This window comes from Salvia miltiorrhiza, chromosome 7 (assembly GCF_028751815.1).
Source record: "Salvia miltiorrhiza cultivar Shanhuang (shh) chromosome 7, IMPLAD_Smil_shh, whole genome shotgun sequence".
Taxonomy (NCBI): domain Eukaryota; kingdom Viridiplantae; phylum Streptophyta; class Magnoliopsida; order Lamiales; family Lamiaceae; genus Salvia; species Salvia miltiorrhiza.
Genome location: NC_080393.1, coordinates 20,582,350 through 20,608,391, shown reverse-complemented (window position 1 = coordinate 20,608,391; position 26,042 = coordinate 20,582,350). Strand labels below are relative to the sequence as shown.

The 26,042-nt window shown below is 38.1% G+C and overlaps 4 protein-coding genes across 10 annotated transcripts; 2 read left to right on the top strand and 2 right to left on the bottom strand.

Moving 5' to 3' along the window:
* Window positions 1-4,209: 4,209 nt before the first annotated feature.
* Window positions 4,210-7,228, top strand: LOC130993946 (protein FAR1-RELATED SEQUENCE 5-like). The gene is made up of 3 exons (XM_057918984.1): window positions 4,210-4,222; window positions 4,889-5,669; window positions 6,229-7,228. Exons 1-3 carry the CDS (start codon window positions 4,210-4,212, stop codon window positions 7,226-7,228), a joined length of 1,794 nt encoding a protein of 597 aa, XP_057774967.1.
* A 28-nt stretch (window positions 7,229-7,256) lies between these two features.
* On the bottom strand, window positions 7,257-9,315 carry LOC130993326 (uncharacterized). Its single transcript, XM_057918164.1, has 7 exons — window positions 8,999-9,315; window positions 8,879-8,929; window positions 8,584-8,753; window positions 8,308-8,488; window positions 8,107-8,223; window positions 7,893-8,036; window positions 7,257-7,801 (listed from the first exon to the last, which is right to left on the bottom strand). The coding sequence occupies exons 1-7, from the start codon at window positions 9,041-9,043 to the stop codon at window positions 7,397-7,399; spliced, it is 1,113 nt and encodes a 370-aa protein (XP_057774147.1). The 5' UTR covers window positions 9,044-9,315; the 3' UTR covers window positions 7,257-7,396.
* Window positions 9,314-11,992, bottom strand: LOC130993945 (uncharacterized). The gene is made up of 6 exons (XM_057918983.1): window positions 11,675-11,992; window positions 11,222-11,260; window positions 11,065-11,145; window positions 10,901-10,975; window positions 10,068-10,816; window positions 9,314-9,952 (listed from the first exon to the last, which is right to left on the bottom strand). Exons 1-6 carry the CDS (start codon window positions 11,694-11,696, stop codon window positions 9,314-9,316), a joined length of 1,605 nt encoding a protein of 534 aa, XP_057774966.1. The 5' UTR covers window positions 11,697-11,992.
* Window positions 11,993-15,127: 3,135 nt separating this feature from the next.
* Window positions 15,128-20,428, top strand: LOC130993324 (serine/arginine-rich splicing factor SR34A-like). Of its 7 annotated transcripts, XM_057918160.1 has the most exons (16): window positions 15,148-15,296; window positions 15,401-15,490; window positions 16,494-16,530; window positions 16,595-16,857; window positions 17,006-17,126; window positions 17,848-17,913; window positions 18,171-18,245; window positions 18,349-18,511; window positions 18,625-18,671; window positions 18,758-18,815; window positions 18,959-19,008; window positions 19,101-19,157; window positions 19,452-19,528; window positions 19,654-19,713; window positions 19,838-19,898; window positions 20,004-20,428. In XM_057918160.1, the coding sequence occupies exons 5-16, from the start codon at window positions 17,040-17,042 to the stop codon at window positions 20,022-20,024; spliced, it is 822 nt and encodes a 273-aa protein (XP_057774143.1). In that variant the 5' UTR covers window positions 15,148-15,296; window positions 15,401-15,490; window positions 16,494-16,530; window positions 16,595-16,857; window positions 17,006-17,039; the 3' UTR covers window positions 20,025-20,428. The 7 variants fall into 7 exon arrangements, with proteins under 7 accessions (XP_057774140.1, XP_057774145.1, XP_057774146.1 ...); XM_057918162.1 differs by lacking the exon at window positions 16,494-16,530 and having other exon boundaries at window positions 15,147-15,296; window positions 19,657-19,713; XM_057918163.1 differs by lacking the exon at window positions 16,595-16,857 and having other exon boundaries at window positions 15,147-15,296; window positions 19,657-19,713.
* The last annotated feature ends 5,614 nt before the right edge of the window (window positions 20,429-26,042 follow it).

Sequence of the window (26,042 nt, the reverse complement as noted above, 5' to 3'; positions counted from 1 at the left end):
TGATGCACGTAAGGGCTTCAGTCGAGTTTGCTAAAACAGAGATGATATAAATCTTCCTGACTATCAGATGATAGATCAGTCAGACTGATATCATACGCAGCGGAAATAACTTTGTTTCGTAATAGCCTCGGTTGAGCATGTTGTTAGTCTTAGGTTTCTCTTTGCAGTTATTCAGTATTCAGTTTATCAAAAGTAAGAACACAAGTAAGTATGTAAAAACTGAAAGCTATAAATAACACAAAGACTTTTACATGGTTCGGAAAACACTTTCCTACATCCACGGTCGGTTGATCAGACCAACAATCCACTCTGCAAGTGCTTAACTGGTGCACTGCAAACCGAACCGTGTGCTTGCCGGGTGCACACAACCGTTCCACTGAAGATTCCACTCTTCAGTACCCACACTTCACTCGTGTCGGATTTCTCACTCCTAGCACGACCTTGCACTAGGATCTCACATAGTCAGAGTACCTTCCTGAACTCCTTTACCACTCAAACACTCAATTTATTTATCTCGAAAGGAGGTTTGAAAAACTTGCCAACTAAACTTCAAAGAACAAGTTCTTTGGAGCAAGTTTGACCTAGGCTTCTGGGTAAACAGAGGTTTGCCTAAGGTCTAAGAGAATGTGTGTAATCAGCAGTGACTGATTTTTGGCTTTGGAATTCTCTTCTTCGATTCAAGCTTTGGGGGGGGTTAAACTTTGAGCTGAGTAGCAATTTTGGCAGAGCTTCAGTTTATGTCGTTGAATCGGTGAAGATTGAAGTGATCCTTGAGCGCTACTTATAGGAGAGATCCTGAATAGATCCGTTGGCGGAGAACGTCTTCAAGATTTCTTCCGTTGGAGAGCTTTTTGAATTTGGGCTGAGGCTCCAATCTTCGAGGTTCCTTATTTGGTGGGAACGGCTATCTTGATGGGCAGGAGATGTGACGTCTCTGATAAAGTAGCCACCAAATAGGAATGACCTCTGCAGAGAGGGATGATCCTGAGATCTCTACATTTAATGCGGCTGTACTATGTGAGCACGTGGCTTCCTTTGAACGTTGGAAGTTCAGTCCGAGGAAGAATGTTTAACTGATACTTGACTTTAGTATCAGTCCGCAGAGTCCACGGAGCACGCATTAAGTAATCAGTTCAGAACTGATTCTTCAACTGATACTTCAGTTGGTAACTTCAGTCTTCAGTCTTCAGAACCGCAAACTAAACTAGAAACGAACTCTAACACTTGAGTTCAAACTGTTCTAGTCTATTACAAATTAAACCTAAGGATTTTGGTATTATCAAAACAAGACACGATATTCCATGGGGTTCCCAACAATTTGGTTGAAGAGACTGATTTTCCTTCTGAATCTGGATCCACCTTCCAGTTGGTGTTCATTGAAATTTTGACTGATTTCAGATGTTGAATACCGAACTTGTTGATCAGTTCTTTGGCATACTTTGACTGACTGGTCAGTATTCTTTCTTTGGTTTGCTTGACTTGTAATCCAAGAAAGAAATTTATTTCTCCCATCATTGACATCTGAAATTTCTTAATCACACTGTCAGCAAACTTCTTGCACATCTTTTCAGATTTGGATCCAAAGATAATGTCGTCGACATAAATCTGAACAAGAAGAAGATCTTCTCATTTTTTTTAATGTGAACAGGGTTTTGTCCACTGATCATTTCTTGAATCCTTGTTTAAGTAGATACTCAGAGAGAGTATCATACCACGCTCTTGGTGCTTGCTTTAGACCATAGAGAGATTTTTTCAGTTTGTACCTTGTCTGGTCCAGCCACTTCGAAGCCTGGGGGTTGTTCCACGTAGACTTCATCAGTTAGTACTCCATTGATGAATGCACACTTTACGTCCATTTGGTGTACTTTGTGAGCGGCAAAAGCAAGAAAAAGTCTGACTGCTTCCAGTCTGACAACTGGTGCAAAGGTTTCATCATAGTCAATTCATTCTTCTTGACTGTATCCTTTGGCAACCAGCCTTGCTTTGTTTCTTACCACGTGTCCTTCTTCGTCCTTTTTGTTCTTGAAAATCCATTTCAAGACAATCACTTTTGCATCGTCTGGGTGATCCACTAGTTCCCAAACTGAATTCCTGTTGAATTCATTGAGCTCTTCTTGCATTGCGATGACCCATTGAGTAGACTTCAAAGCTTCTTCAATGTCCTTGGGTTTTGTGGACGACAAGAAACAACTGAAATTCTTATCTTCATTGATGCAATTCTGATTGATGTCGTAGACAAGGTTGCACATTGATCTTCGAGTCTTCACACCGTCTGATGGTTCGCCAATGATGTTCTCTTTTGAGTGAAGTTCAAACCATCTTCGATACTTTTTGATTTCTTCTGGAGATGGTGGAGGTTCTTCCGTCAGAATTGATCTGAGTCCTTCATTCGCTTCTTGAGCAGGGGAGGCTTGACGAGGTGAAGTGGAAACGTCAGATGGCTCGTTGGTAAGAGTTTCTCCACTGAGAGATTCGCTCTTGTTGGATACTTGACTTTAGTATCAGTCCGCTGAATCCACGTGGCACGCATTAAGTAATAAGTCGAAACTGATTCTTCGACTGATAAGTAAAATATCAGTATTTGACTTCTCCAGCAGTCGATGTCTTCAGTCATCAGTCTTCAGTATTTCGTTCTTCAGTCTTTAGTCTTCAGAACAACATCTAAACTAGAGAAAGAACTCAACAGACGAGTTCGAACAGTTCTAGTCTATTACAAATAAGTCTATTGATTTTGGTATCATCAAAATAAGGATTAAGATATTTCATTAATTTTCCAACATCTTTGGAGACGACACGCCAAATCGAGAGCACTCCCGAAGCATATCTCGTCTTCGGATATAGGATCCTCCTCGACTAGGCTACATCTTTCTACGAGTTTTTCATTCTTGTAATCTCAATATAGTTTAGTTCATTGTAATTTTGATCTTCTACTTTTCTGTCTCATTGTAATACGCCCGCAAGCATTGTATCTCCCACAATGATAATTATTATTATGAATTTGAGTGAGAAGAAGAGAAATATATTTACTAAAAAAAATCATATTTTTCAAGAAAAATTATTCATATCATAAAACATGTGAAAATCATATTCATATATATATATATATATAGGGTTGACCTTTATATAAAACCCCCCTAAAAGTAAGAAGTAAGAAACAATCTAACTCCTTGATTTGAATAGATCTAACGACTCAGAGACTCAGATTTAATGGTTATACTTTCATCAGATCCTGGATTATAAGCACTAAGTTTTACACTGTACTAAATATGAATTAACCACTAAAGCATTCAACAAGTTCAATAAAATATATGCCAAGTTCGACGAAACTGAGAACGAGACATGTAACACCAAGAAATATGTTTGTATTAAAATCTGCAAAGTTTGTTTGATAAAATAACTATGTTCAAAATATCGAAGTCAAAAAACAATGGACGTACCGTAGACCCAAAACACATGCCGACCAAATTTTACACTATACTGAATATGAATTAATCATTAAAGCATTAAACAAGTTCAATAAAATAGAAGCCAAGTTCGATGAAACAGGACGAAATCATAGTAGGACGAAATCAAATCTTCCATATATAATTATATTTGATTAGTATTTTAATAAGAAAATAAACGAATATGGTTAATTATTTTGATAAGGAAATCAATCAGCCAAATCGTGGCCATTGGATTAAGTAAATTGAATGAACAAGATTGTTTCTCACTTCTCAACATATTTGTGTTTCTCAATAAAACCTTTGCATATATATATATATAGAGAGTGGTTCAATTGAGAAGTCCACCTTTGTTGAGAAGTGAGAAGGTATACAAGCCATTGATTTCCCACAATCAAACGGATGAGATGCTTTATTCAAAATTGCAGTCAAAATAATGAAAAGGATTCTTTAGACATTTGGTCATATTATTGGACGTTACAATAACCGAAGGGGAGCCAATCAAATGTTGCTAATTATGGAAAATATCATGCAGTCTATCTTCCCCACTGAAATTTACGTTACTATAACTTTACAGAAACTTCTTCAATTAATCAAATTATGAACGAAAAAAAATTAGAATCGTTGAATTGATTTCAAATCATCAAATCTCGATTACTTCCTGAACTTGTCAGACAGAATCGTCTCACACGAAATACAACCATATCCATTTTTTACCTAATACAGTTGGTCTATCAAAGGATTTTAATTTACTCGTCGAATGACAATGGAGGCTGGAGGTATGTCGAGCTACTGATATGCTGATATGATTCTTATATATAGTTTATGATCATTGTCGAAGAAAGACCTCTATGGTTGAATTTATTGCGTATAACTTATGAGATTAGAACTCATGTTTCGTTGAATTGACGGCAATTAAACAAAAAATCAGAGCATCAAGTTTGTAGGTTCCGTTTGCTCATGCTGACGATGATCGATGAACATGTATATATCATTAGTTTTGTTGATTTTCCTGGTAGTGTGTTTATTATAAAGAGAGTGTGGATATATCAGATCTTTTGCTGATTTTCCTAGAATTTCACGAGGACAGGTCGAATAAATCTATTGGACTGGAAGAAGAGATAGTTTGTTTGCAAATGAATTATATAAGTTCTTAGAGAAAGGTTCTGCTGTGCGTACTGAAATCCTATTTTAAAATTATGTTCTTGGGCATGAAACTCTTTGGGGAATTCAGAGAACTATTTGTGTTGAACTCTGTAGGTCATCTAATATGAATCAATTCAATCAAGTTAGTTCGTAGTAATTAGCTTGTATTAATCCGTATAAATGATGAAACCACTAGATGAGATGAGAGCTTTGAAACCATATGTTGGCTGTTTGTACTTTGGGGAGCTATGTTTCATTGAATTCCATAGTGGTAGTGACTTCAATTTATTTTATTTCAGATCACATAACAACGAATCAACATGAACCTCATTTCCCAACATGCGATGAGGCAATTAAACCATATTTTGGCCAAGTGTTTGATACCTTAGCAAAAGGTGTCAAATTTTACGAGGACTACGCGAAGGCGTGTGGATTTGAAGTCCGTATGAGTACCATTGATAGAGCAAAAGATGGCACAATTCGCTCGCGTTATGTGGTATGTAACAGAGAGGGAATTTGGAACAACGGCAATGTACCAACAACAGCACCTGACAAGCCAAAGACTAAAAAACGGAAGACTACATCTTGCCGAGCGGATTGTATGGCTAAAGCAATTTTTGGATTTTGTCCCGGTGGGCGTTACAGACTTCGTGTATTCATTGAAGGACACACGCATTCGATGGTTCCTGCTCCCACTCGCCATTTGATGCCCAGCAATAGAGAAGTTAGCGACATTCAACAAATGATCGTTATCGGTGCTATAAAGGCGAATATTGGCCCGATGCGTTCATTTCGCATGTTCAAGGAAATTGCAGGCGGTTACGATAAGGTGGGATGTACCAGCAACGACGTCAAGAATTATGTTAGAGACTTGAATGTGTACTCCAAAGATTCGGATGCACACATGTTGTTAGATGCATTTACCAACAAACAGGAGCTAGGAAGAGGGTTCAAATTCTTTCATGATGTAGATGAAGAAAATAAGTTGTGTCGCCTCATTTGGTCAGATGAGTCAGCAATTGAAAACTACAAGTTATTTGCGGACGCCGTATCCTTCGACGCTACATACAGCACCAACAAGTAATGTCACTAATTCTTGTGCTTTTCATTTTTGCAATCGTTTCGCTCCACGGGTTCATTATTTTCTATGCTATGTTCATTACAATGATCCACGAATATATATATAAGCCTACACGTATTTTTCTATTTTTATTTTGAAATTGTGATAATTCTTTTTGAGGAAACGAAAAATTATATAGTAGTATTTTTTACTTTATTTTTTGAGAAACAAAAAAGTAAAAAATGATGATTTTAGAATCTGTAGATAGCAGTCTATGTAACTATTCTTTTGACGGTTGTCATAAAATTTGCATAATGGTCTACCAAACTTTTAGATTTTAAATTCTTGATTTTTATTAATTTTTTGATGTAACTAATAACGCATTTGGCTAGATTTTCATAAATAGGCCAACCTTAATAAAAAAAAATAGATACATCTAAAATTATTACTATCTGTTTTAATCTATAATTGGTTTATTTTGGCGCATATTTTGTTGACATCTATATTGTTGATTTGCGCTTGCTTGTATTTATTTGGCGAGAATATGATAAATATATCACCCTTTCCATTTATATGTAGGTACAAATTGATATTCACCCCCTTCACTGGGAGAGATAATCACGGCAAATGTATCTCTTTTGGCGCTGCTCTTATTTTCGGCGAGGATATGGACTCATATTCTTGGGTTCTTGAAAAATTTGCAGAAATAATGGGAAATGCTCCCAAGGTTTTTGTAACGGATCAAGACCCTGGACTGAAGAAAGCAGTGGCATCATCATGGAAAGAAACACGGCACCGATTCTGCATGTGGCACATTAACATAAAGGTCCAAGATAAATTGCCAACGAGATTGAAGAATGATCCTGAATTCAGGTCAACATATGACAATATTGTATGGACCGACAATGACGACCCTGATGTGTTTGAGGAAAACTGGAATGACATGATAGAGGAGTATGATCTTGCGTCTAATAGATGGTTCTCCGACATGTACGAGGAGCGCATGCACTGGATCCCTGCTTTTTTTAGAGATGTACCTATGAGCGGCATATTTCGAACCACGTCTCTGTCTGAAAGCGAAAACAGTTACTTCAAACGTTTCCTCAACAAGAATTCTGGCCTCGTCTTACTCTATACTAATTATTGCAGTGCTCTTGATGCTCAACGACATAATTATCAGAAGATAACACTTGCCGATGAGACACGGGTCCCTAAAATGCATACAGAACTACCCATTGAGAAGCATGCTGCATCCATCTACACGAATTCTATCTTTAAGGAGGTGCAACAGGAGATCCAAACCTCATTGATTGGATGTGATATTCGTAAGATTTCACATGAAGGCGAAGACACTATTTATGATGTTGAGGACAATCTCAGTGGCCTGTTCATGGTTCGTTATTTGCACTCGAAAGACGAAGTGTCATGCAGTTGCAAGTTGTTCGTTCGTAAAGGTACACTTTGCAACCATATGTTCCTTGTTCTTAAGAATTTAAAGTTTGACAACATCCCCCACAAGAACATTGTCAAACGCTGGTGCAAGTTTAGTATTATTCGACCCGATGAAGATTACTCCTGAAAGGAAAACAGTTTTTCGAAGTCCTCATCAAACAGTGATTTTCGTTTTTTCAAGATCGTTGGTGAGAGCATCGGTTTTGTCAAGGGAGATGAAGAGCTCAGCGAGCAACTGTATTCTGCTCTTGTTGAAGTCAGGGAAAAATTTTCTAAGCTTGCACGCTCTGATAACTCAAAAAGCTCGAAGGAGAGTAGGTTCCTTGAATTCTATGGGTCTGCGCCAACAGATTCCCCATCCGTTCTGCCACCCGATATAGTTAGAACCAAGGGAAGCGGGTGTGGTGGTCGACGGAAATCTGACAAAGAGAAGGCAATGCTTCTTGCACAAAAACCTTTGCGGCTTTGTCGGAAGTGTAACACTAAGGGTCATCAGTGAAGTGTTAGAAAGATTGCAATCCCAGTTAAGAGAGTTGTCTCCCATGAATGTTTCAAGATGTCTCATAAGATAAACCCCTGTGTCCACTTCATTTCTCGCATCTGCCCACTTCATTCGCACAATTTCCAGAACAGAGTTGGATACAACAGCTGCCTTTTCTTCCTCAGTAATTAACCATAGATATTCTGAAAACAGCGATCGCTGCATTTCAAACAATTTAGCATTTTTAGAAATTTAGTATTTCAAAGCATGGGCGAAAACCATAAAAAATACTTCATGTTCAATATCTTACAAGGACATGGCTGCTTTCATTGTATCTGTCCGCAGAATCAGGATTATTGGGATCCACTGTACTATCCAGAACAAACAATCGTTGCTTGCGCGTATCAAAGCACATGACATAATGCATATCATTTTCATATACGGGGAAGAAAAACTGCAGCAAATTAGTATATTTTCATGAAATATGACATCAAAAAGAATACCAAAAATCGCTTCATACTTACCAGGTCAATAATGCTGATTGGTTTGCTTTGGTATTCCCTCAACTCATGTGTCATCGATAGAAAAAAAGACTGTTTTTTCTCTTCATAAGATTGATCGACGGGTGCAATGCAATCAATCTAATATATACATAAAAGAAAAACAACAAAGATATTTACCCCCTAATTTTGTTAATTCGGATATGATCATATCAAGTTACTTACATATATCTCAGGAGATGCGTAGAAACACGCTGGTATCTTTTCGGAACGGGTATAATCATGTCTGTTTAATATTATTCCCCATGCAGTAATCACGGACGGGCTCACTGGCACACCTCTCCTCAATGACATCATATCGTGCCTTGTCAGATGAATGTCTTTATATTGGAAAAGGATTTGATTCCTATGATTATTAAATATTAAACAAGAAATAACTCAAAAAATGTATATTTAATTGTATTAATGTGTAAGACAATTTACAAGGACTAAAAATCGTACTCTTCTCCTGGATCCTTGTGTAGTGCAAATATTCCGATCTGCTTTTCCTGACTCCACAGCTGTAACCTCGTGCATATGCCACGCTGAGTATTGGGTGAATGAAAACTCGATGAACCCAAGTGCAGACGCTTCTTTGTTGGTTTGGGTGGTTGAGGACCATGGCCCATAGTCTAATATAAAAAAATATAGATATAATAAATAGTCTGTGGACCGCAGGGGTAGCATTTTCTAGACCAATTTGCAGTTGGTAAGATACATGTATTAACTTGAAGTAAAAAGATATATGAGGACATACATTGACATCTACATTCCTCAATGCTACACGTTCAAAAGCTGTGGATATCTCCTGTACCAACAAAAATTATAAACCATAAATGATGAATTTGAACTCGACATAATAGTTCATTTTGTATACCTGACAATGGTCTTTGGAGATCTGGTTGGCACACACTAGCCCCATGACAGGGGACTGATCGCCCTGTTTACGAGGATTTCAAAAGAATTCATTTGAGTTGTGAATATCTAGAATAAATTTAATCTTATCTGTAATAAAAAAGCAGTCTAATAAAGTATGAAATCTAGTTGTAAAGATTCAAAATCATATATTTGAACAGTAGAACAATGGTTTGACGAGCACGAGTAAAAGGACTGGAGAATTTTACAAGTTCAGAGTCGCCTGTGATTCACTTTAATTAGCATGACAAACTACAAAGTTAAATATAAAATACATTTAGTTGTATTTAGATTTATTATAGTAAACGACGAATACCTGCTGCACATTAACATCTTTATTCTGACTAACATCCAACGAATCATCATCCGACAACCTTAGATCAAAGATAGGAATGTCAGCATCTCGAATATTGACTTTCTTCTTTTCAGCGCAGGCTTTCGCGGATGTTTCATCCACCCATGCAAAGAATTCAGCAGTATACTCTATAGGATCGTCGTCAATCTCAATAACTGGTAAAACGGGTTTAGTGATTGGTATAACAATGTCAATCTTCATTCCTGTTAGTTGGGAAGCCTCTTTCACTTTCATTTCGAAGAACGGTGATTTCTTAATATGAACTGGTGCGCTGTCCACAACAATGGACAACTGATTCATCCGTTCAGCGATTTCATGTGCACCTTTCATCAGCATGTTGGTCCAGGCCTTCTCCTCATCTGTTATTGCATTCTCATCAATATCATCTCCATAAACGCTAGGCACCTGTATTGGTGACTGTATGATGCCTTTTCCAATGTATTCTTTCTTCCTTTCCATCCTTTGCCTCTCCCTCAGAGCATCACTTGACCAATTCTTTATAAGTGGTAAATCCCTCATTGTTTCGATCCCAGGAAGGCTTAACCGGTCAACATAAACCAACTATACCAAAAATTATTGAACAAATTCAGAAGGTATATTCTATAAATGGAACACGTACTAAATAAATAACATTTAAATTACTGTACATAAATTTCCATCTGAAATAAAAACTTACAATAAGAAACAACGCAGGACCAGCATATACACTGCTTTCACCCTTCATCCAACTGCATGTATGTTGTTTCAAGCTTGATAACATGTATTCCGCCCAATTCCATCTTCTAAGCCCAGTCAAATCTTTAAGACACCCTAATATGAAAGGATGCACAGTACCATTGGGACAGTTCTCAAACAATGAAAATCCCATCGCTATCATGAAATGTCGCTTAAACCAAGTGCCACCGCTTTTACACGCAAGCATATGTTTCAATACTACCCCAATCTTAATTTTGTCTCTGTTGTCAACCCCAAAAAATAAAAACCATTGCTCAAATATGTCACTAGTTGATTGCCGCTGGAATACTTCAATGAATTGCTTACCCCTAGGGAATCCAAACACTCGATAAACATCACTTTCCGTGACCTTAAATCTCCTCATTGCATCAACTTCAATTTCAAAAGTCTGAGGATTGAACTTTTTCAGAATCCAGTATCCCAACCCCCCTGGCAAATCTTTGACTTTCAAGTCCAAAATACTCCCAAATCCAATATCTCTTACAGCGGACATTTGTGCATCATTCAGTTTAAGAAGTGCATCATGGAAAGCGGCCGGTGTTGTTCGTGTATTGAGAGTTGGAAGTTTCGGGGTTCTTCTTTTATAAACCCTGAATACACCTTGTTTCCTTCCACCAACCATGTTTCCTGCCTGCTTTGTCAAATCAATAACATTGCTCGCAGATTTCAAGTTAACAGCTGAAAGTTTTGCTGCACAAATGTTTGAAAAATATATATGTCAACGCACTAATGATATGTATATGAAAAAAAATTCAACGAATCAACTTAAAATACCATTATTTAGATTCCGTTTGGCACCTGCAGACGACGATCCACGAATAATAGGAAACATAAGTTCTTTTGATTTTCCTGTTGGTTTATTCAATATAATCAGCAGCTTATTGCGCTTAAAAACTGATACACATCATTAAAATCAGAGCATCATAAAAAAATATTACCTTTCTCACTACACGAAAGACGTGGGTTAACAACCTTAGTTTGCTTTTTCACCGGCGAATTAAACTGGTCAGAATCAGTATCTACATTGTATTATGTGTTTAGTTAGAAAAAGTATAACTTTATTGAAACGCACGTATAAACACACACATAGGTTACCTTGAACAATAATGGCATTACCAAAATCGAGTGGAAAATCTGCAAAATAGTATAGGTAGCACATAAATACTACATATAAATCTAGCAAAATTCATAACAAATATTTAGGGATATTTTATTACCTTGAACTACATATGTATACAGAACAATTAGTAATCGGAACATTTTATTATGAACAAACTAGTTAATGTTTCCGAACGAAAATATTCTACTTTAACAAAAAACCATGTGCAATAACTCAGTTTCAATGATTTAACTTAACCAAAATATACCCAACATTTCAAAACACCCACGAAAAATGCAAATATACAGCAAAATATTCCACCACGACCGTGATTTCCAACGATTGAACATCAAAATGTGGGTTCAGCGAAAGTATCATGACCTGCTGCACAAATATTCAATAGAATAAACATATAGTCAACGAGTATTGGTATTTTTCTACAATATTACCTTTCGCCTTCCCACGACCCATGATGTGAACAGTCGAACAAAGTGAAACGACAGTTCTCCAAAAAACCTAATGAACGAACATTTGAATTAAAAAGGTAGAAATCGAGTTCGATCGCCATCCAGCGGGAAGGTGAGGGGAATCAGGGATTTGAATTAAAAAGGTAGAAATCGAGTTCGATCGCCATCCAGCGGGAAGGTAAGGGGAATCAGGGATTTGAATTAAAAGGGTAGAAATCGAGTTCGATCACCATCCAGCGGGAAGGTGAGGGGAATCAGGGAATTGAATGAGTTTCCATATAAAGGACCTGGTGAGTTTGACCCTTTTAACCCCTTCACGTTTAAAACCAGTTTGCAGAGAGAATTTTAATTAATGGAATTTTTGACAGGATATAATCTGGACCGTCGAATTATGACAGATCGATGGTCTATATTACTTCTGAATTCTAACTATAAGGGGACCTTTGCTATCTAAGCGGACCCTATATATATATTCGTAAAAAAGATCACACCCTTAAAGTAAAACAAATAGAATTAAAGTGAATTAAGTAATGGAAACAAACACAACTATGTCAAACCGAGACATATTTTCATCTTGATTTTCTTTAAGGTTAGTTATAGTTTATGACCGATTTTTTATAATTTCAAAAAGATGAAAAAAAAATAGTATGAACTTTAAATTTCAAATTCAGATTTCCCCCCTCAATTTTATCTATAAAAATAACTCTTCTTCCACCTTCAAAATTATTCAGTTGCGTTAATAATTCTATACTCTTTTCTCTTCTACTTCCAGTTCTTATTCATTCTTTATGCGCTATTGTTAAACTTTTCTACTCTATTGCTCTTACTCTCTTGATTATAAACAGCTATTACTATCTAATACTCCCTCCGTCCCGTTATTAACGGCACGTTTCTTTTCGGCACGGAGATTAAGAAAAGTAGAATTAAGGGAATTAGATGTGTAGTGTTATTTTAATTAAAAACACACACACAGTCACACACACTGCCTCTCTCTCTGCCTCACCGGTACACGGCGGCGCCGGCGCCGGCGAGCGCCGCCTCGTCGGCTCCTCCCCCCGTCCTATCTCTCCCTTCCCTCTCTCCCTCTCTCCATGGCAGAAACCAAACAAAAATTAAAAATTCTTCCCAAAATTGAATGTAAATATGGTTAAGAAAGGAGGCTTTGTTACTCCAAAAATCTGCTGCTGCCGCTGCCGCCACCGGCGAGGCCGCTGCCGGCTTCCACCAAAGAAATTCAAACAACCACTATCATTCAAACAACCAACAAAGAAATTAAAGAAATTCACTACATCATTTCCCCCAAATTCAAGAAGTGCTTAAAGAAATTTAAGAAATTTAGTACATCATTTTCCCCTTTCCGTCCTGACCTCTCCCTCCCTCCCGTTTACAGAACTCCGGCGACCAACAGGTTGGTGGTGGCCGCTCCACCCTCTGTAAACCCTAGCCCCCACATCCCGTACTTGTTGTTCAAGAGGGAGGTCGGCGAGAAGGAAGTGGATTAGAGATGAGGAGGTTGTTGCGCCACTGCAACGGTGCGACGGAGGTGGTGCAGATGCAGAGGCGGCGCAGATCTGGAGGAGGCGGAGGTGGAGGTGGAGGAAGCGGGCGTAGATCTGGAGGAGGCGGAGGTGGAGGAGGCGGGCGCAGATCCGGAGGCGGCGCGATGGAGGCGGCGCAGATCCAGCGGAGGTGGAGGCGGCGGCGCAGATCCGGAGGAGGTGGAGAAGGCGGCGCAGTGGAGAGGTGTGACCGAATGAGAAATTTTGGGGGGAGAAGAGAGAGGGACGATACGATAGAGAGAGAGCTAAAGTTTTAATTGACCTTAAATTAAGTTTATTAGTTGTAGTTAATGAGCCCTAATTTTTCCAAAAAAGGAAACGTGCCATCAATAACGGGACAACCCAAAAAGGAAAACGTGCCATTAATAATGGGACGGAGGGAGTATATATTACTCCATTAGTTCACGATATTATTTCTAGTTTGTGAATGATAGGAGTTTTAAGAAAAGTGATGGATACTAATTGATAATAGTGGGTATTGTTGTGAGTGGAGTTTTGGTCTCACTATTGTTGTAAGTGGAGTTTGTGGATCCTATTGCTATAAATCGAAGTAAAAATGATATTGTGAACATATCAAATTAAATATAGGTTGTATATAAAAAAGAAAAAAGAAAAAAGGAGAACCTAAAACCCTTGAGAGCACAAACAGCAAACTAAGGGCCGAGCTTCGTTAAAACCTATATAAGAAAACCCTCGCGGGAAAACCTTATATTGGAAAAAGAGTACCCGTCTAAAAACCAACAAAGGAGCAAAGAAAAAACAAGAGCGGAAAGTGGCTTCGGGAGCTCCGGCCTAACCATTGCCCCCAAGCCATCGGGCTCAAAGAGAACACGAGAGAAGCAAGCTCAACAAAGAGCGGGCACGGCGCATCACCGACCAAAGCAAACCGGCCCCAAAACACCATTCTCATCAGCTTCCTTGAAAGCGACCTTAACGAAGCTAAGGACACTGTTAGGAAAGAACGTGCCTCCATCAAACATCTCCTCATTCAAATGTTCCAAATCTGCCAAATGATGGAGAGAATCCCAGTTTTCCAATAATTCCCGACAAGAGTGCTAAAAGAAGCATTCCAAGCCTGCACTGGAAAGCTATGAATGTCAATACATTCCAACAACTGCTCACACTGAAACCATCCTAGGAACACCTTCCATACAGACTACACCTGAGAACATTGCCAAAAGATATTATTAATAGGCTCCGCAACACTCGTACACAAGGGACAAAAGTTCGGAGTGATAAGGCCTTGTCGAATAAGACAATCAAGAGTAGGAAGCCGGTTGTGAAGAATCCGCCAACAAACCAACAACCTCCTGTCCTACATTAGGACTTATCATGTCAGCTTTAATTTGGGTAAAAATTAAATTTACAGTAAAATTGCTACATCATTAACGTTCATGTATTTTTTATTCCTTTCAAAATCATGTGCAAAATCAAAATAACCCTAAAATTAGTGTATTTAGGCGTCAATAACCTTATTAATAATGCAATACTTTGATAGTGTCTAAAAATAGAAAGAGAAGTTTTTTTTGGGGATGGTTATTTGAGGGACGGAGGAAGTATTACTCTCTCCGTCCCAATGGAGTTGAATCATTTTCCTTTTTAAAAAAAATTAAGGAAATTAAGCCCCTAATTAAAGCTACTTATTACATTTTTTACTTGAACACATTACTATCTATTTTATTTTACTTTTTCACTCTTTTTCTCAAACCCATTATTCTTTTGTAGAAAAGAAGGAATGAAAAATAGTAGAATTATCTTTTGTAGAAAATTAGAGAAAATAATGAAGGAATTTAAAGGAAGAAATTTTCGTTACTCCCTCGTCTTATCACGATAAATTTATCAATCTAACAGTTTGGGGAGTTGGTTCTAAAAAAAAAAAACATTGGGGGTTTATATCCATATTTTGAAAACCACAGCACCCTCCCATCAAAACCGGAAAAAGGAATATAATAGATCCCGGTGCCACAAGGTGAGCCCTAAAGCACGCTAGCAGGGAAGCGAATGCGAAAAATTTGCAAAAGCGCCGCCCAAAAATTACAAAAGAGGTATGTGAGAAATCGCGCAGTTTCTAAATTTTCTTTATCTTAATTCCCGACATTCATAATCCATTGCTTGCTAAACTCATGATTTTTCATGACTACTTCACCAGATTAAGTTGAGGAAACCCTAACCCTACGAGTCGTTGGAGTCTCTGCTTCAGAAAGTTGATTTGCGCGAGGAGTTTCTATTGTCTGTTCGGGTATGTCTATACTGCATGCGTGGACGTAATTCGTTCCCCTGTTCGGGTTTATGAGCGATTTTGCATTATTATGTTCGCGCTGGAATGGAATTTGGGGATTTATCATTCTGATTTTGCGTAATTTAAATCAGGCATTATCTTCAATTTTCAATTCCAAGCTCTCGAATGTATTGTTAATTGTATCAGTAGAATTTGTTTATATGAAATTCTTGAACGCCGCTTTAGATCTAGGAATCAGTTGACGAAAATGAAATGCATTGGCATTTGAATCTATATCACATAGCCTTTTGCCTTCTTGTTTGGGAAACATTTTGAAAGATTTTGGTATATGTTCAACTTTACATTAATTTTATTGAACTGTAGCAATGTAAGTTTTGTTAATATAAATTTTAGCGTAAATATCATATTAAACCCCAAACTATTCCTGTTTTATAAGAAATGTCATGATTCTGCGGACCGGAATTTGGACGTGGGTCATTTTTGATACAAACCTAATAGTTTGGGATTTTAAAAAACATTTCTTATAGTTTGTGACATTTTTGATAAAGAAGGTGTAATTTGAGGTTTAATATGATATTTACCCTAATTTTTATATGCTGCATTCTTTTGAAAAATTATGAGATAATATTCCATGAAATTTATATTTGAGGATAACTTTCTCTTTTTGTGCTGACAATAGTCCATGATAAAGCTGAAAGCCTTGGGAAAGTATCTTTTGTAAATACACTTTGCTTTTGTTCTTTCAAGGCTCTTGTGTATATTCACTGGTTTTATAATTTGTCTTGTTGTATCTTGTTTCTCCATGAATTGCTTCCTGGTGGATAAACAGACATATTGCCAAAATTCTGAGTGAAATATGTTTGATAGTCAGAACGTTCTTAAATTGCTATTTAGGGCCCTTTGTTCCTCTTTTTTTTTCAAATAAACATTTTACCACTTATTTATAATCATGTCAAAGAAAGGGTTGTCAATATTGGACCCTGATTTTTTACATATATTCCAGGACCATTTTTTCCGCAGTGTAAAGAAGTCTGAATAAGGTGAATACATCAGTATATGACAATATTGTCTCATTTCATGACACAAATGCTTTGTTTATGATAGATGTCAAGCGCTTGGACAAATATGAGCTTTGCAATCATACGTAGGGATGTAGAATGGGAGTGGGAGAAGTCAGGGTGGAGTTTTTGGTATATTTATATAATTGGAAGTACTTGCTCGCTCTCTGAAGAGCTTTTGATCTGGCAAAAATTTAGAGGATGAGGAGATCATATTTTAATTCGAATAAATAATTGCTTTGGAGTATCTTGGAGCATATGAGCAACGGAGCTTGTGGAGCACCGCTCACCTCAAGGATTGCTCTCTTGGTTTGCTTCATAAGTTTTGTTCTTCTTTGATTTTTTTTTCCTTGTCAAATCATTCAAATGATGACAGAAGACATATAGGGTTACCTAAGCTGGCGTTGTTGACTGCTTTTAACTTGTCTCCCCATTCATAAGTGTTTTCTATCTGCAGAATATTTCTTTGACTTCACCTACAAAGACCAAGAATGAGTGGCCGTTTCTCTCGCACTATCTATGTCGGAAACCTTCCTGCTGATATTAGGGAATCAGAAGTCGAAGACTTATTTTACAAGGTTTGTTATTTTATTATGTTTCTTTTTGATTGTCTGGTTTGACTAAATTTGATTATGTATTTTTCGGTACCCAACTCAATTTGTAATATCTTATGGACTTTAGTTGGGTTACTTATCATTGTTGCAGGAGGAAATTATTGTCCACAATTCTTCCTCATGTTGTATTATTTTTGTTAGAGATGCATGTCAATTCTGATGCAGAAATAAAGGTTTAGTTGCATAAAAAAATTATAAACCTAAATCCATTTTTCAATTGCAAAGTGAACTTCTACTTTTTCATTATCATTCAACTTTCATAGTTTTTCAGTTGCAATACAAACAATACTTTCTATCCAAGCAGAAAGTTGACATTTATGAATTCATGATTTGCTATTTTTGGATTCATATGTCATTAATTATTTTTCTACTTTTTACCTTTAACCTCGAATGTATGGGTCTCCTCCCCCACTTCAAAAATGCTAAAAATATCCTTGTGATAGTAATGGGACAAGTTCTAGTATTTATGTCATAATACTGGGCAGTAAAATGTTACAATTTTAAATTTCTGAAAGTTCATGACTGAAATTCTCAAGATTGATAGTTCATATTTGATTCGAAATGTAAAGCACTGTGAATTATTGTGTAATCAACTCTGAAATAACTCTGAAAAACCTTTTACTGCCTGTCTCTTGTCCAGTGCATTAATAATCAACATAATTTGTTCATTATTCTTTTCTTTCAGTATGGCCGCATCTTGGATATTGAACTGAAGATTCCACCTCGTCCTCCTTGCTATTGTTTTGTGGAGGTAATTTTCTTCCATACACTGGGTTTTGCTGTGCGCAAGATATATTTTAAAATATATTTGGGATATTTTAATGCAAATGAAGCATTTGTATTTCACTTTCTGATGTTTTTTATTTTTCCCTGGAGGCTTTGGTGTTAAATAATCGATTCCTGATTTGTCTAATTTTGTTTATATCTGACTTTCTGATGTTTTTTATTTTCCTGGAGGCTTTGGTATGAAATAATCAATTCCTCATTTGTCTAATTTTGTTTATGTAGTTTGAGAATGCCCGGGATGCTGAAGATGCGATAAGGGGCAGAGATGGCTATAACTTTGATGGCTGTCGGTTGAGGGTGAGTTTTTTTTAAAACTCGAATATCTTCCCTTAATTTTCATTCGTAAAGCTTATTGTGTCTTTTCTCCATTTCTTTCTCGCTAATTTTCTTCTTAATTCAGGTTGAACTTGCTCATGGTGGCAGAGGACCATCATCCTCCAGTGATCGCCGTGGTGGTGGTGGTGGTTATAGTGAAAGGGGCAGCGGTGGTGGAGGCGGTGGTGGAGGTGGAAGTGGCAGTGGTGGTGGCAGATTTGGTGTGTCCCGCCATTCTGATTATCGAGGTATGCTGATTCTACTTAATTATGTTTCTATGCTTGGCTGCATATGGCTGTTTTTGTTGGGGGCATCTTGCCTAATTTTATGATTTCTCTTGATCTGGTTCCTCTTGCAACAGTGATTGTTCGTGGGCTTCCGTCTTCTGCTTCTTGGCAAGATTTAAAGGTTAGTTAAGCGTAGGATGTTTTCTATTCTAAGATGCTGTATGTTTGGCTAGACTTGTTTGCTAATCATTGCAAGAAATGTTTCAGGATCATATGCGGAAAGCTGGTGATGTCTGTTTTGCTGAAGTTTCCCGTGATAGTGAAGGTATTACTTTTGCTGACACATTCATATTTGTTTGCCGCTTTGTTGTTATCTTGATAGTCAAGTATTTTCTGTAAAGCTACCTTATGGTTATGATGAAATGAGTCATCTGATATGGATGGTGAGCTTTATTTTCTTGACTGCAGGAACTTATGGCTTAGTTGATTATACTAATTACGAGGACATGAAATATGCTGTAAGTTTATCTTGACTAATCAGATTATTCTAATTATGAGTCCAACCTTTTTAGTTTATTCAAACAGTTGCTAAAACTTTTTGATTCATCAGATGCGTAAGCTTGATGATAGTGAGTTCAGAAATCCTTGGACCAGAACTTATATCCGGGTATCTTCTACATTTCTTCTACTCTTTGCTTTTTGCCTCCTACATTTTTTTGGTTGGTTTGTCTGTAAGCATTTAAAATTTCATATCAGTATTTGCTGTTCATTTATTCCAGTACCTTATTAGTTGTTACCTTAAAGTTATGCCAGAGGTGATTTTACACAAGCCTTTGCAATTTGATCAAGGAGGTTTTGTTGCATCACTTTTGAAATGTGATAATATTGAAAGCATACATGTTTGTATGATTGTATCTTTATTCCTTGCATTTTTGGTCTGTCTGCTGTAAACTTAATTTAGGTAAAGGAATATAAGGGCAGCCCTTCAAGAAGCCGAAGTAGGAGTCGCAGCAGAAGCAGAAGTCCGAGAAGGAGAAGGTAGGCACATAGCGTTTAGTTAGAAGCAGACCCAGCACATGCATCTGGTTGAACTCAGTGCAGCACATACGGTATATCATTCATATCTGATTCCAGAGACTGAAAAATAGTCGTTTTTTATGCAGCAGGTCACTGGACCGATCAGCTTCAAGATCACCCTCAGCATCGCCTGTTAAACCATCCCGGTATGTTGGTATATTTGTCTAAAAGCTATTGCGAATTTGAAATTACCGTGACAGTGTTCTGCTGTTGGAACTTTCTGAACTTCTCAAGTCATCTTCTTGGGCTTTGCCTGCTATATTTTTGCAGACCCAGATCGAGGTCCAGATCAAGATCAAGGTCCAAATCGAGGTCTGCATCCCCGCTCCCGGTAATGCCCTGTTCCATATGAAAGGGAAATGTCCGTAGGATTTGAAACATTTAAATAAATTGATTTTGTAACATTTTTTTTATTCGTATAATTGATTCATTGCAGGCTAGGTCCAGCAGTCCTTGATTTTCCCAATGCGTGTCCAATGTAAAACTCATGTGGTGCAAAACTTTCTTGGCATATGATTTGGTGCCGAATGATGTCTTGAGACTGGAACTATCATTCTAGATTGAAAATTATTAGAACTTGGAACTTGGGGATGTTTGTTGTGATCGTTTTAGAGATGTGGTTAATTCACAATTTGTTTTTCGCTGGATAAGATTTGTTTGGTTATGATTTCTGCGACTAGATAGACAATATTAGCATTTTGGATTAGTAACTAGAAAGACTGCCGAGTTGAAACATTTTAGTGGCATGCTGTGTTTCAAGTGTTTTCTGTCATTAGATAAATCAAACGGTGTTCTTGGATAGTGTAACTTAGAATGTTCCTGGGCATCTTGCTTCTTGTGAGAAAGAGCATTTTATTTCTACTTTTTTGGCTGCTGTGGTCATAAATCTTGCTTGTGAAATGGATCTTTCTTTTTGGTTAGGTTATGTTTAGTGTTGATGTACCCAAATACTGCTTTCAAAATATGACAGTATAATCTGTACCAAATTCGGAATCCCTTTCACGTGATATAATAAAGCAAGGGGTGGAATTAAATCTACCCACATCAATAAAATGTCTTGCAAAACTACCCACTTTGAAAGTCAAAGCCGAAAAGTACACTTGATGGTGATGGGTTGCTTGGTTTTTTGTAAAAGTTCTTACACTTTTCTTACACAAGTACAATTGTGTAAGAAAATGTGTAAGATAGGTAGTTAAAAATGCACAAAACCAGATAAATGTGCAATTATTGTAAGATGATTGACGTATAATGCCCTAAGTTTGAAAATAATGAAGGTAAGTTTGTGTATAATAAAACAGTAATACGAGGATGTAAAAAATTTTACTTTAAGTATATTTGGAAACAAAAAAAAATTCTGAACCTAATGTATACATTATCCGCCAGTAAAAAATAGCCGCTCTCAATAGCCGCCTGGTTGTTTATCCTGGCGGCTATTTCTTAAGGCTATTTTTTACTGGCGGATAATATATACATTAGGTTCAGAATTTTTTTTTGTTTCCAAATATACTTAAAGTACAATTTTTTACATCCTCCTATTACTTTTTTATTATACACAAACTTACCTTAATTTTGTATTCTTTTTTTAAAATATATTCTATGAAGTAGAAATACATAATAGGCTTGTATTTAGACAAATTTGGATCATAGTGGTGTAATAAGTCTCGAATTTTTTATTTTATTTTATTTAACATGAATTAATATAGCCTAACACATAAAATAATAGAAAATGTTGGATAAAAAAATATATAATCATATATTATGAAATAGTAAAATATTATAGAGCCTACCACATACGTATCCGCCAGTAATTCGTATCCTCTAGAATTAGCCGCGTGAAAGAAACCCTAAGCGGCTACTTCTAGCGGATACTTTTTTACTGACGGATAATAGTACTATGTCATTTATAACTGGTTTTTATATCACAATATATATAAATTTTATTTATTAGAGTTCATATTAATGGTTTTTGTATTTTTTTCAATTTTGAAGAGCTAAAGCTAATTCAATTGTGATTGGACAATTCAACCGGCAACTCTAGTATGGGAATCTATAGGCTTTGCAGAAAATTGTAATTCACGGGTATTGGGATAGAGCGGGCACGGCTTTTGTGGGATTTCTTTGACCACATTGAAGATTTGATATGGTCGAAATCTTGGGTAGGGCCCATTAGGGTAATTTTTGTTGTTAAATTAAGGTAGAATTTTTGAGAAGCAGCCGCACCATCATTTGTTCAAGCGGATACTGATTTTTTTCGTGTGAGAGTGAGAAGCAGCCGCTGTTTCATTTTTTCAAACGAGGAGTTCATTCGGTCTTTCTTCAAATCCATTCACGCCATGGCTTCTTCTTCAAACCAAGTAAGTATACTACATTTTTAAGTATTATTTGGTATATGTTCGGCCAAGTAAGTTTATTTGTTATTTGTTTTGTATATGTTAGATATATTTATATGTTAAGAATCTATATGTTTTGTATATGTTTCGAATTTTGTATATTTTTAAGTAAGTATATGTTTTGTATGTTTCGAATTTTTATATGTTTTGTATATGGGTGAATTTTTATGTTAGAATCATTATGTTAGAATTTATATGTTTTTATGTTAGAATTTATATGTTTCGAATTTTTATATGTTTTGTATAGTATTGAATTTTGATTTAGATATAGTATTTGTTTGATTTATTTATATGTTTCGTATATGTTAGATATAGTGTAGTTGAGTGTTGTTACAAGTTTGAGTATAGTTTCAGTGTTGTTAGAATTTTTATTTAGTTGAAGCATATTTAGATATATTTAATCGTCTATTTAGATCATTAGGTTAATTTTACTGTATTACGCATAAAATAATAACGTTTTTTGGGTTATTCAGAATTTAAAAACTTGTAACATACTAATAAAAACATATAGAACCATAATTACCTAATATCCGCCAGTAATTAATCGTTTTAAGAAGTAGCCGCCGGGTTTGAAAACACCAGGCGGCTACTTCTTAAAACAATTAATTACTGGCGGATACTTGTTTATTGTGGTTCTATATTTTTTTATTTATGTTTCTAGTAATTTAATAGTTAATTATGCATTATTATTAGTTGATGTTTGTTAATTTATTATGTTTTGTAAATTGAGTTATTTTTTGTATTGAATAGGTCCGTTATTCGAGGCCCGAGCAAATCAATCGTCCAACAGTTGAGATCAGTACGTACAACAATATTAGTTACCTATCGACAGTAGTCCAGAGACTAATCGAAATTGGCGGTTTTGCACTGGAGAATACGTTCAGGCAGGGGTGCTTTGGGCTGATGTTGGATTGGCAGCCGGGCCAGAAGTGCAATGCTGCATTGCACCATATTGTCTCTCGTCATCTTCAGATCAGGAGAGACAATGAGGATGATGAGATCTCCTTCTACATCAACGGGAGGAAGGTTGAGTTTACTCCGAGAGATTTCGCTCTCGTGACAGGATTGTCCTTTGGGGATGATCCTTTTGACCCCGAGGCTGAGCACGATCTGGGGCAGGCTCAGACAATTAGACAATTTTGCCGCTCTAAGCCGGTGTCAGTGCGGGACCTGCGCGGATATATATTTCGACACCGTCAATCCAGTGGTTGACCCCGACGGCGGGTTGTACCTCCGTGTGGCCCACTTGTTGGTGCTACACGCATTTGTATTAGGAGTGGACGTGCGACGACCCGTGCAGTCCTGGACTTGGAAGCTGGTGGATGATTTGCCGGCCTTTTCCAGATTTCCTTGGGGATCGTGCGCGTATAGGAGCTTGAACTACAGGTTGAAGCACAGCACAATCAAAAAGGATTGTAAAAAGTATCACTTCTACGGTCCTTCTAGGGTCCTATTCATTTGGGGTCTTAAGAAAATTCCCAAATTGGGCCCAGCCATAGCCATATGCAATGCGGGGGTTTACCCTAGATTTCGGAGGTGGACTTTCGTGAAGACCAAGTTGGATGGGTTACAGAGTTTTTTTGAGTCTCCGGTAATAATTTAGTTGTTTATTTGTTAATATTATTTTATTTTATGAATATTAATGTTTGACTACATTTTTTTTGTTTCTAGGAGAACGGGATATGGGAGATGATCCCCGATGAGTACGAGGCCAAGACATCTTATTGGCTATCGGTGGCAGGCGTCAATGCCGGGATAGGGGTTCGAGTACCAGAGCCGGGAGTCTTTGGTCATAGGCAGCCTCGGGCGCGCTACACTGGTGGGGACCACAACGAGGATGCTCCTGAGCATCAACCTCAGCGTCGCAGTATGAGACAGGATACTGGCAAGCGCCCGAGGGGACAACTAGTGGACACCTCATCGAGCAGCAGCCATCACGATCAGAGCATTGGGGGCGATCACCCCGTTGATTCTGGTTGAAGGTCTCACAGTCACAGAGCCCCGAGGCCTAGGCACGAGGATGCTCCTGCACCATCACAGTGGAGCGAGGAGGATTGGCAGCGCATGCAGCACATGATGCGCGAGAGTGATGAACGGGTAGCGAGGACCGTGGAGGACAGCCTGTTCAGGAAGATTAAGAATTGGTTCGAGGACAAGTTGGATGCTATGCGTTGCCGATGCTCGCATAGCACTGATGTTCACGTGCCCAGACCTGCTCCACGATCTCACTCTGACAGGAGACGCGAGCCCCAGCCCGAGCCCGACTCCGATCCGGCGCAGCCTACATCCTCAGAGGCCCCATCGCATCATCGATCCCCTGCACATGAGTCTCCTGCACGAGAGGTGGGACAGACTACTGGTGATGCCATGCACACCCCGCAGTGGCAGCATGATCCGTTTGGTGGCCCGACTAGTTTTGGGCATGTGCAGACTCCGCACATGGGTACGAGGCAAATGCCCACATTCGAGGCGTCCAGTTCTTATGGTGGGCCACGCTACTCGTGGGCTGAGCCGGGCACGAGTTCAGCATACCCTTTTGAGCCGGCCCGTTCTTCGGCTCCGATCCTGACTCAAGATGAGATGCACGAGTATTGGAAGCAGTTTAGTGGGGTATGTTGTCGTTGCATTAAATTTACAAGTCATTTAATTTAAATTATGTCAACATTGTTTAACTTGCGTTGTTTTAAGTGAATTATAGGGAGTTTCTGAGGCAGTTTCTGTGGCAGTAGCTGCTGTTCCCCTCAGTATTTGTGCACCAGAGGTTCCACGCAGAAGCCGCCGAGAACGGAACCCGTCGGCTGCACTTCGATCACCGTACGTGCACAGCGCCGTGCCGAGACCCGTCGACTCACAGTATGTTGACGGGTTTGAGCGTATGATGAAAGCTGGCAACCGTGGCAACTACCGGACGATGTCGGTGGCAGAGAGCGAACACCCTCTCCCGTTTAGCTTTTGGACCACTATGCAAAACACGAGGACTGACCTCTCGTCCAATGTTGGTTAATTTATGAATCAGTTGTTATCATGTAAGTCTGGTCACTTGTTACTAACATTTAAGTACGTGCAGGCTGTTGATTGCTACATGATGACGATGAGATCGAGGTTGATGAGGGGTGATGACTTGATAGACGGTGTTGATGCGAGGACCACTATCGTATTGGATACAGAATTATTCGTAAGCATTTAATTAAATATTATTATTGGATACAGAATTATAATCAAATATGCTTTTAATATAATGTTTTAATTGCTGCAGAAATATTTCGATGATGAATTCACAGAGTTGATGTCAGCGTGGCGGGAAATGTTTCCCTCGAAGGCAGAAGGGCGGTTTAGATTTTCCGACGGAGTTTTTGCTACGTGGCAACCGCATTCCAAGAAGATGTATATGGTGCATGGGCAGGGGGTATCTTCGACTCATGGCTCTTGGATGCATGCCACAACGGTACACATATATATCTACAGTATAAATATGTTGGAGTAGTTCATTTTTTATTTCCTCTTCACCAATTGCATATGCGTGTGCAGCTCATTTTGCCTATACATGTGTATGGACGTTACATTACATGCCGAGTGGATTTGCTGAGTGGAGTTTGCGACATCTTCGATTCGCAGTTGTTCAAGACCCTGTCGCAGAAGCGCTTCGATGTGATCGCCGCCCTATATCCGCTGCAGTGCCTGTTGGGTAAGATGCTTGAAGTGTCCCAGTGGTTCGAAAGGACCACGATTGTCGCCAACCCGTTGGAAAACCTCCAATGGCGAAGGTTGAAAATCCAATATGCCGACGAGAATGAGCAGTTTCAGCAGCCCGATCAATGCAGCTCCGGTGTTTTTGCGTGCATGTATGTGGAGCGTTTGATATCAGGCTCGCCGAGCCTTGCGTGGGGCAATGGGCACGCCGCCGACTATAAGCGCAAGATAGGCAGTAGCATCTACGAGTTTTGCATCCCCGCATCGAAATAGCTTATGTATTTGTACATTTAAATGATAATTATGCAAATGACGTTTTGATTAGAGGTTGCAGTATCTTTTTGAGTATGTTTCTATGATTTTCCACTTGCATCCTAGATAAAATTATGAAATAA

Excerpts from the sequence above, each read along its gene's own strand:
- LOC130993946 (XM_057918984.1), top strand. Across the intron at positions 5,670-6,228 it reads GCTACATACAGCACCAACAA|GTACAAATTGATATTCACCC; the intron begins GTAATGTCACTA and ends ATTTATATGTAG.
- LOC130993326 (XM_057918164.1), bottom strand. The coding sequence starts at position 9,043 with ATGGGGCTAGTGTGTGCCAACCAGATCTCCAAAGACCATTGTCAG. Across the intron at positions 8,489-8,583 it reads CACAAGGATCCAGGAGAAGA|GAATCAAATCCTTTTCCAAT; the intron begins GTACGATTTTTA and ends TAATAATCATAG. Across the intron at positions 8,037-8,106 it reads CAATCAGCATTATTGACCTG|TTTTTCTTCCCCGTATATGA; the intron begins GTAAGTATGAAG and ends AATTTGCTGCAG.
- LOC130993945 (XM_057918983.1), bottom strand. The coding sequence starts at position 11,696 with ATGGGTCGTGGGAAGGCGAAAG. Across the intron at positions 11,261-11,674 it reads GGGTCGTGGGAAGGCGAAAG|ATTTTCCACTCGATTTTGGT; the intron begins GTAATATTGTAG and ends ACTATTTTGCAG. Across the intron at positions 11,146-11,221 it reads TAATGCCATTATTGTTCAAG|ATACTGATTCTGACCAGTTT; the intron begins GTAACCTATGTG and ends AATACAATGTAG.
- LOC130993324 (XM_057918157.1), top strand. The coding sequence starts at position 17,040 with ATGAGTGGCCGTTTCTCTCGCACTATCTATGTCGGAAACCTTCCTGCT. Across the intron at positions 19,009-19,100 it reads ACGAGGACATGAAATATGCT|ATGCGTAAGCTTGATGATAG; the intron begins GTAAGTTTATCT and ends TTGATTCATCAG. Across the intron at positions 19,899-20,003 it reads GGTCTGCATCCCCGCTCCCG|GCTAGGTCCAGCAGTCCTTG; the intron begins GTAATGCCCTGT and ends GATTCATTGCAG.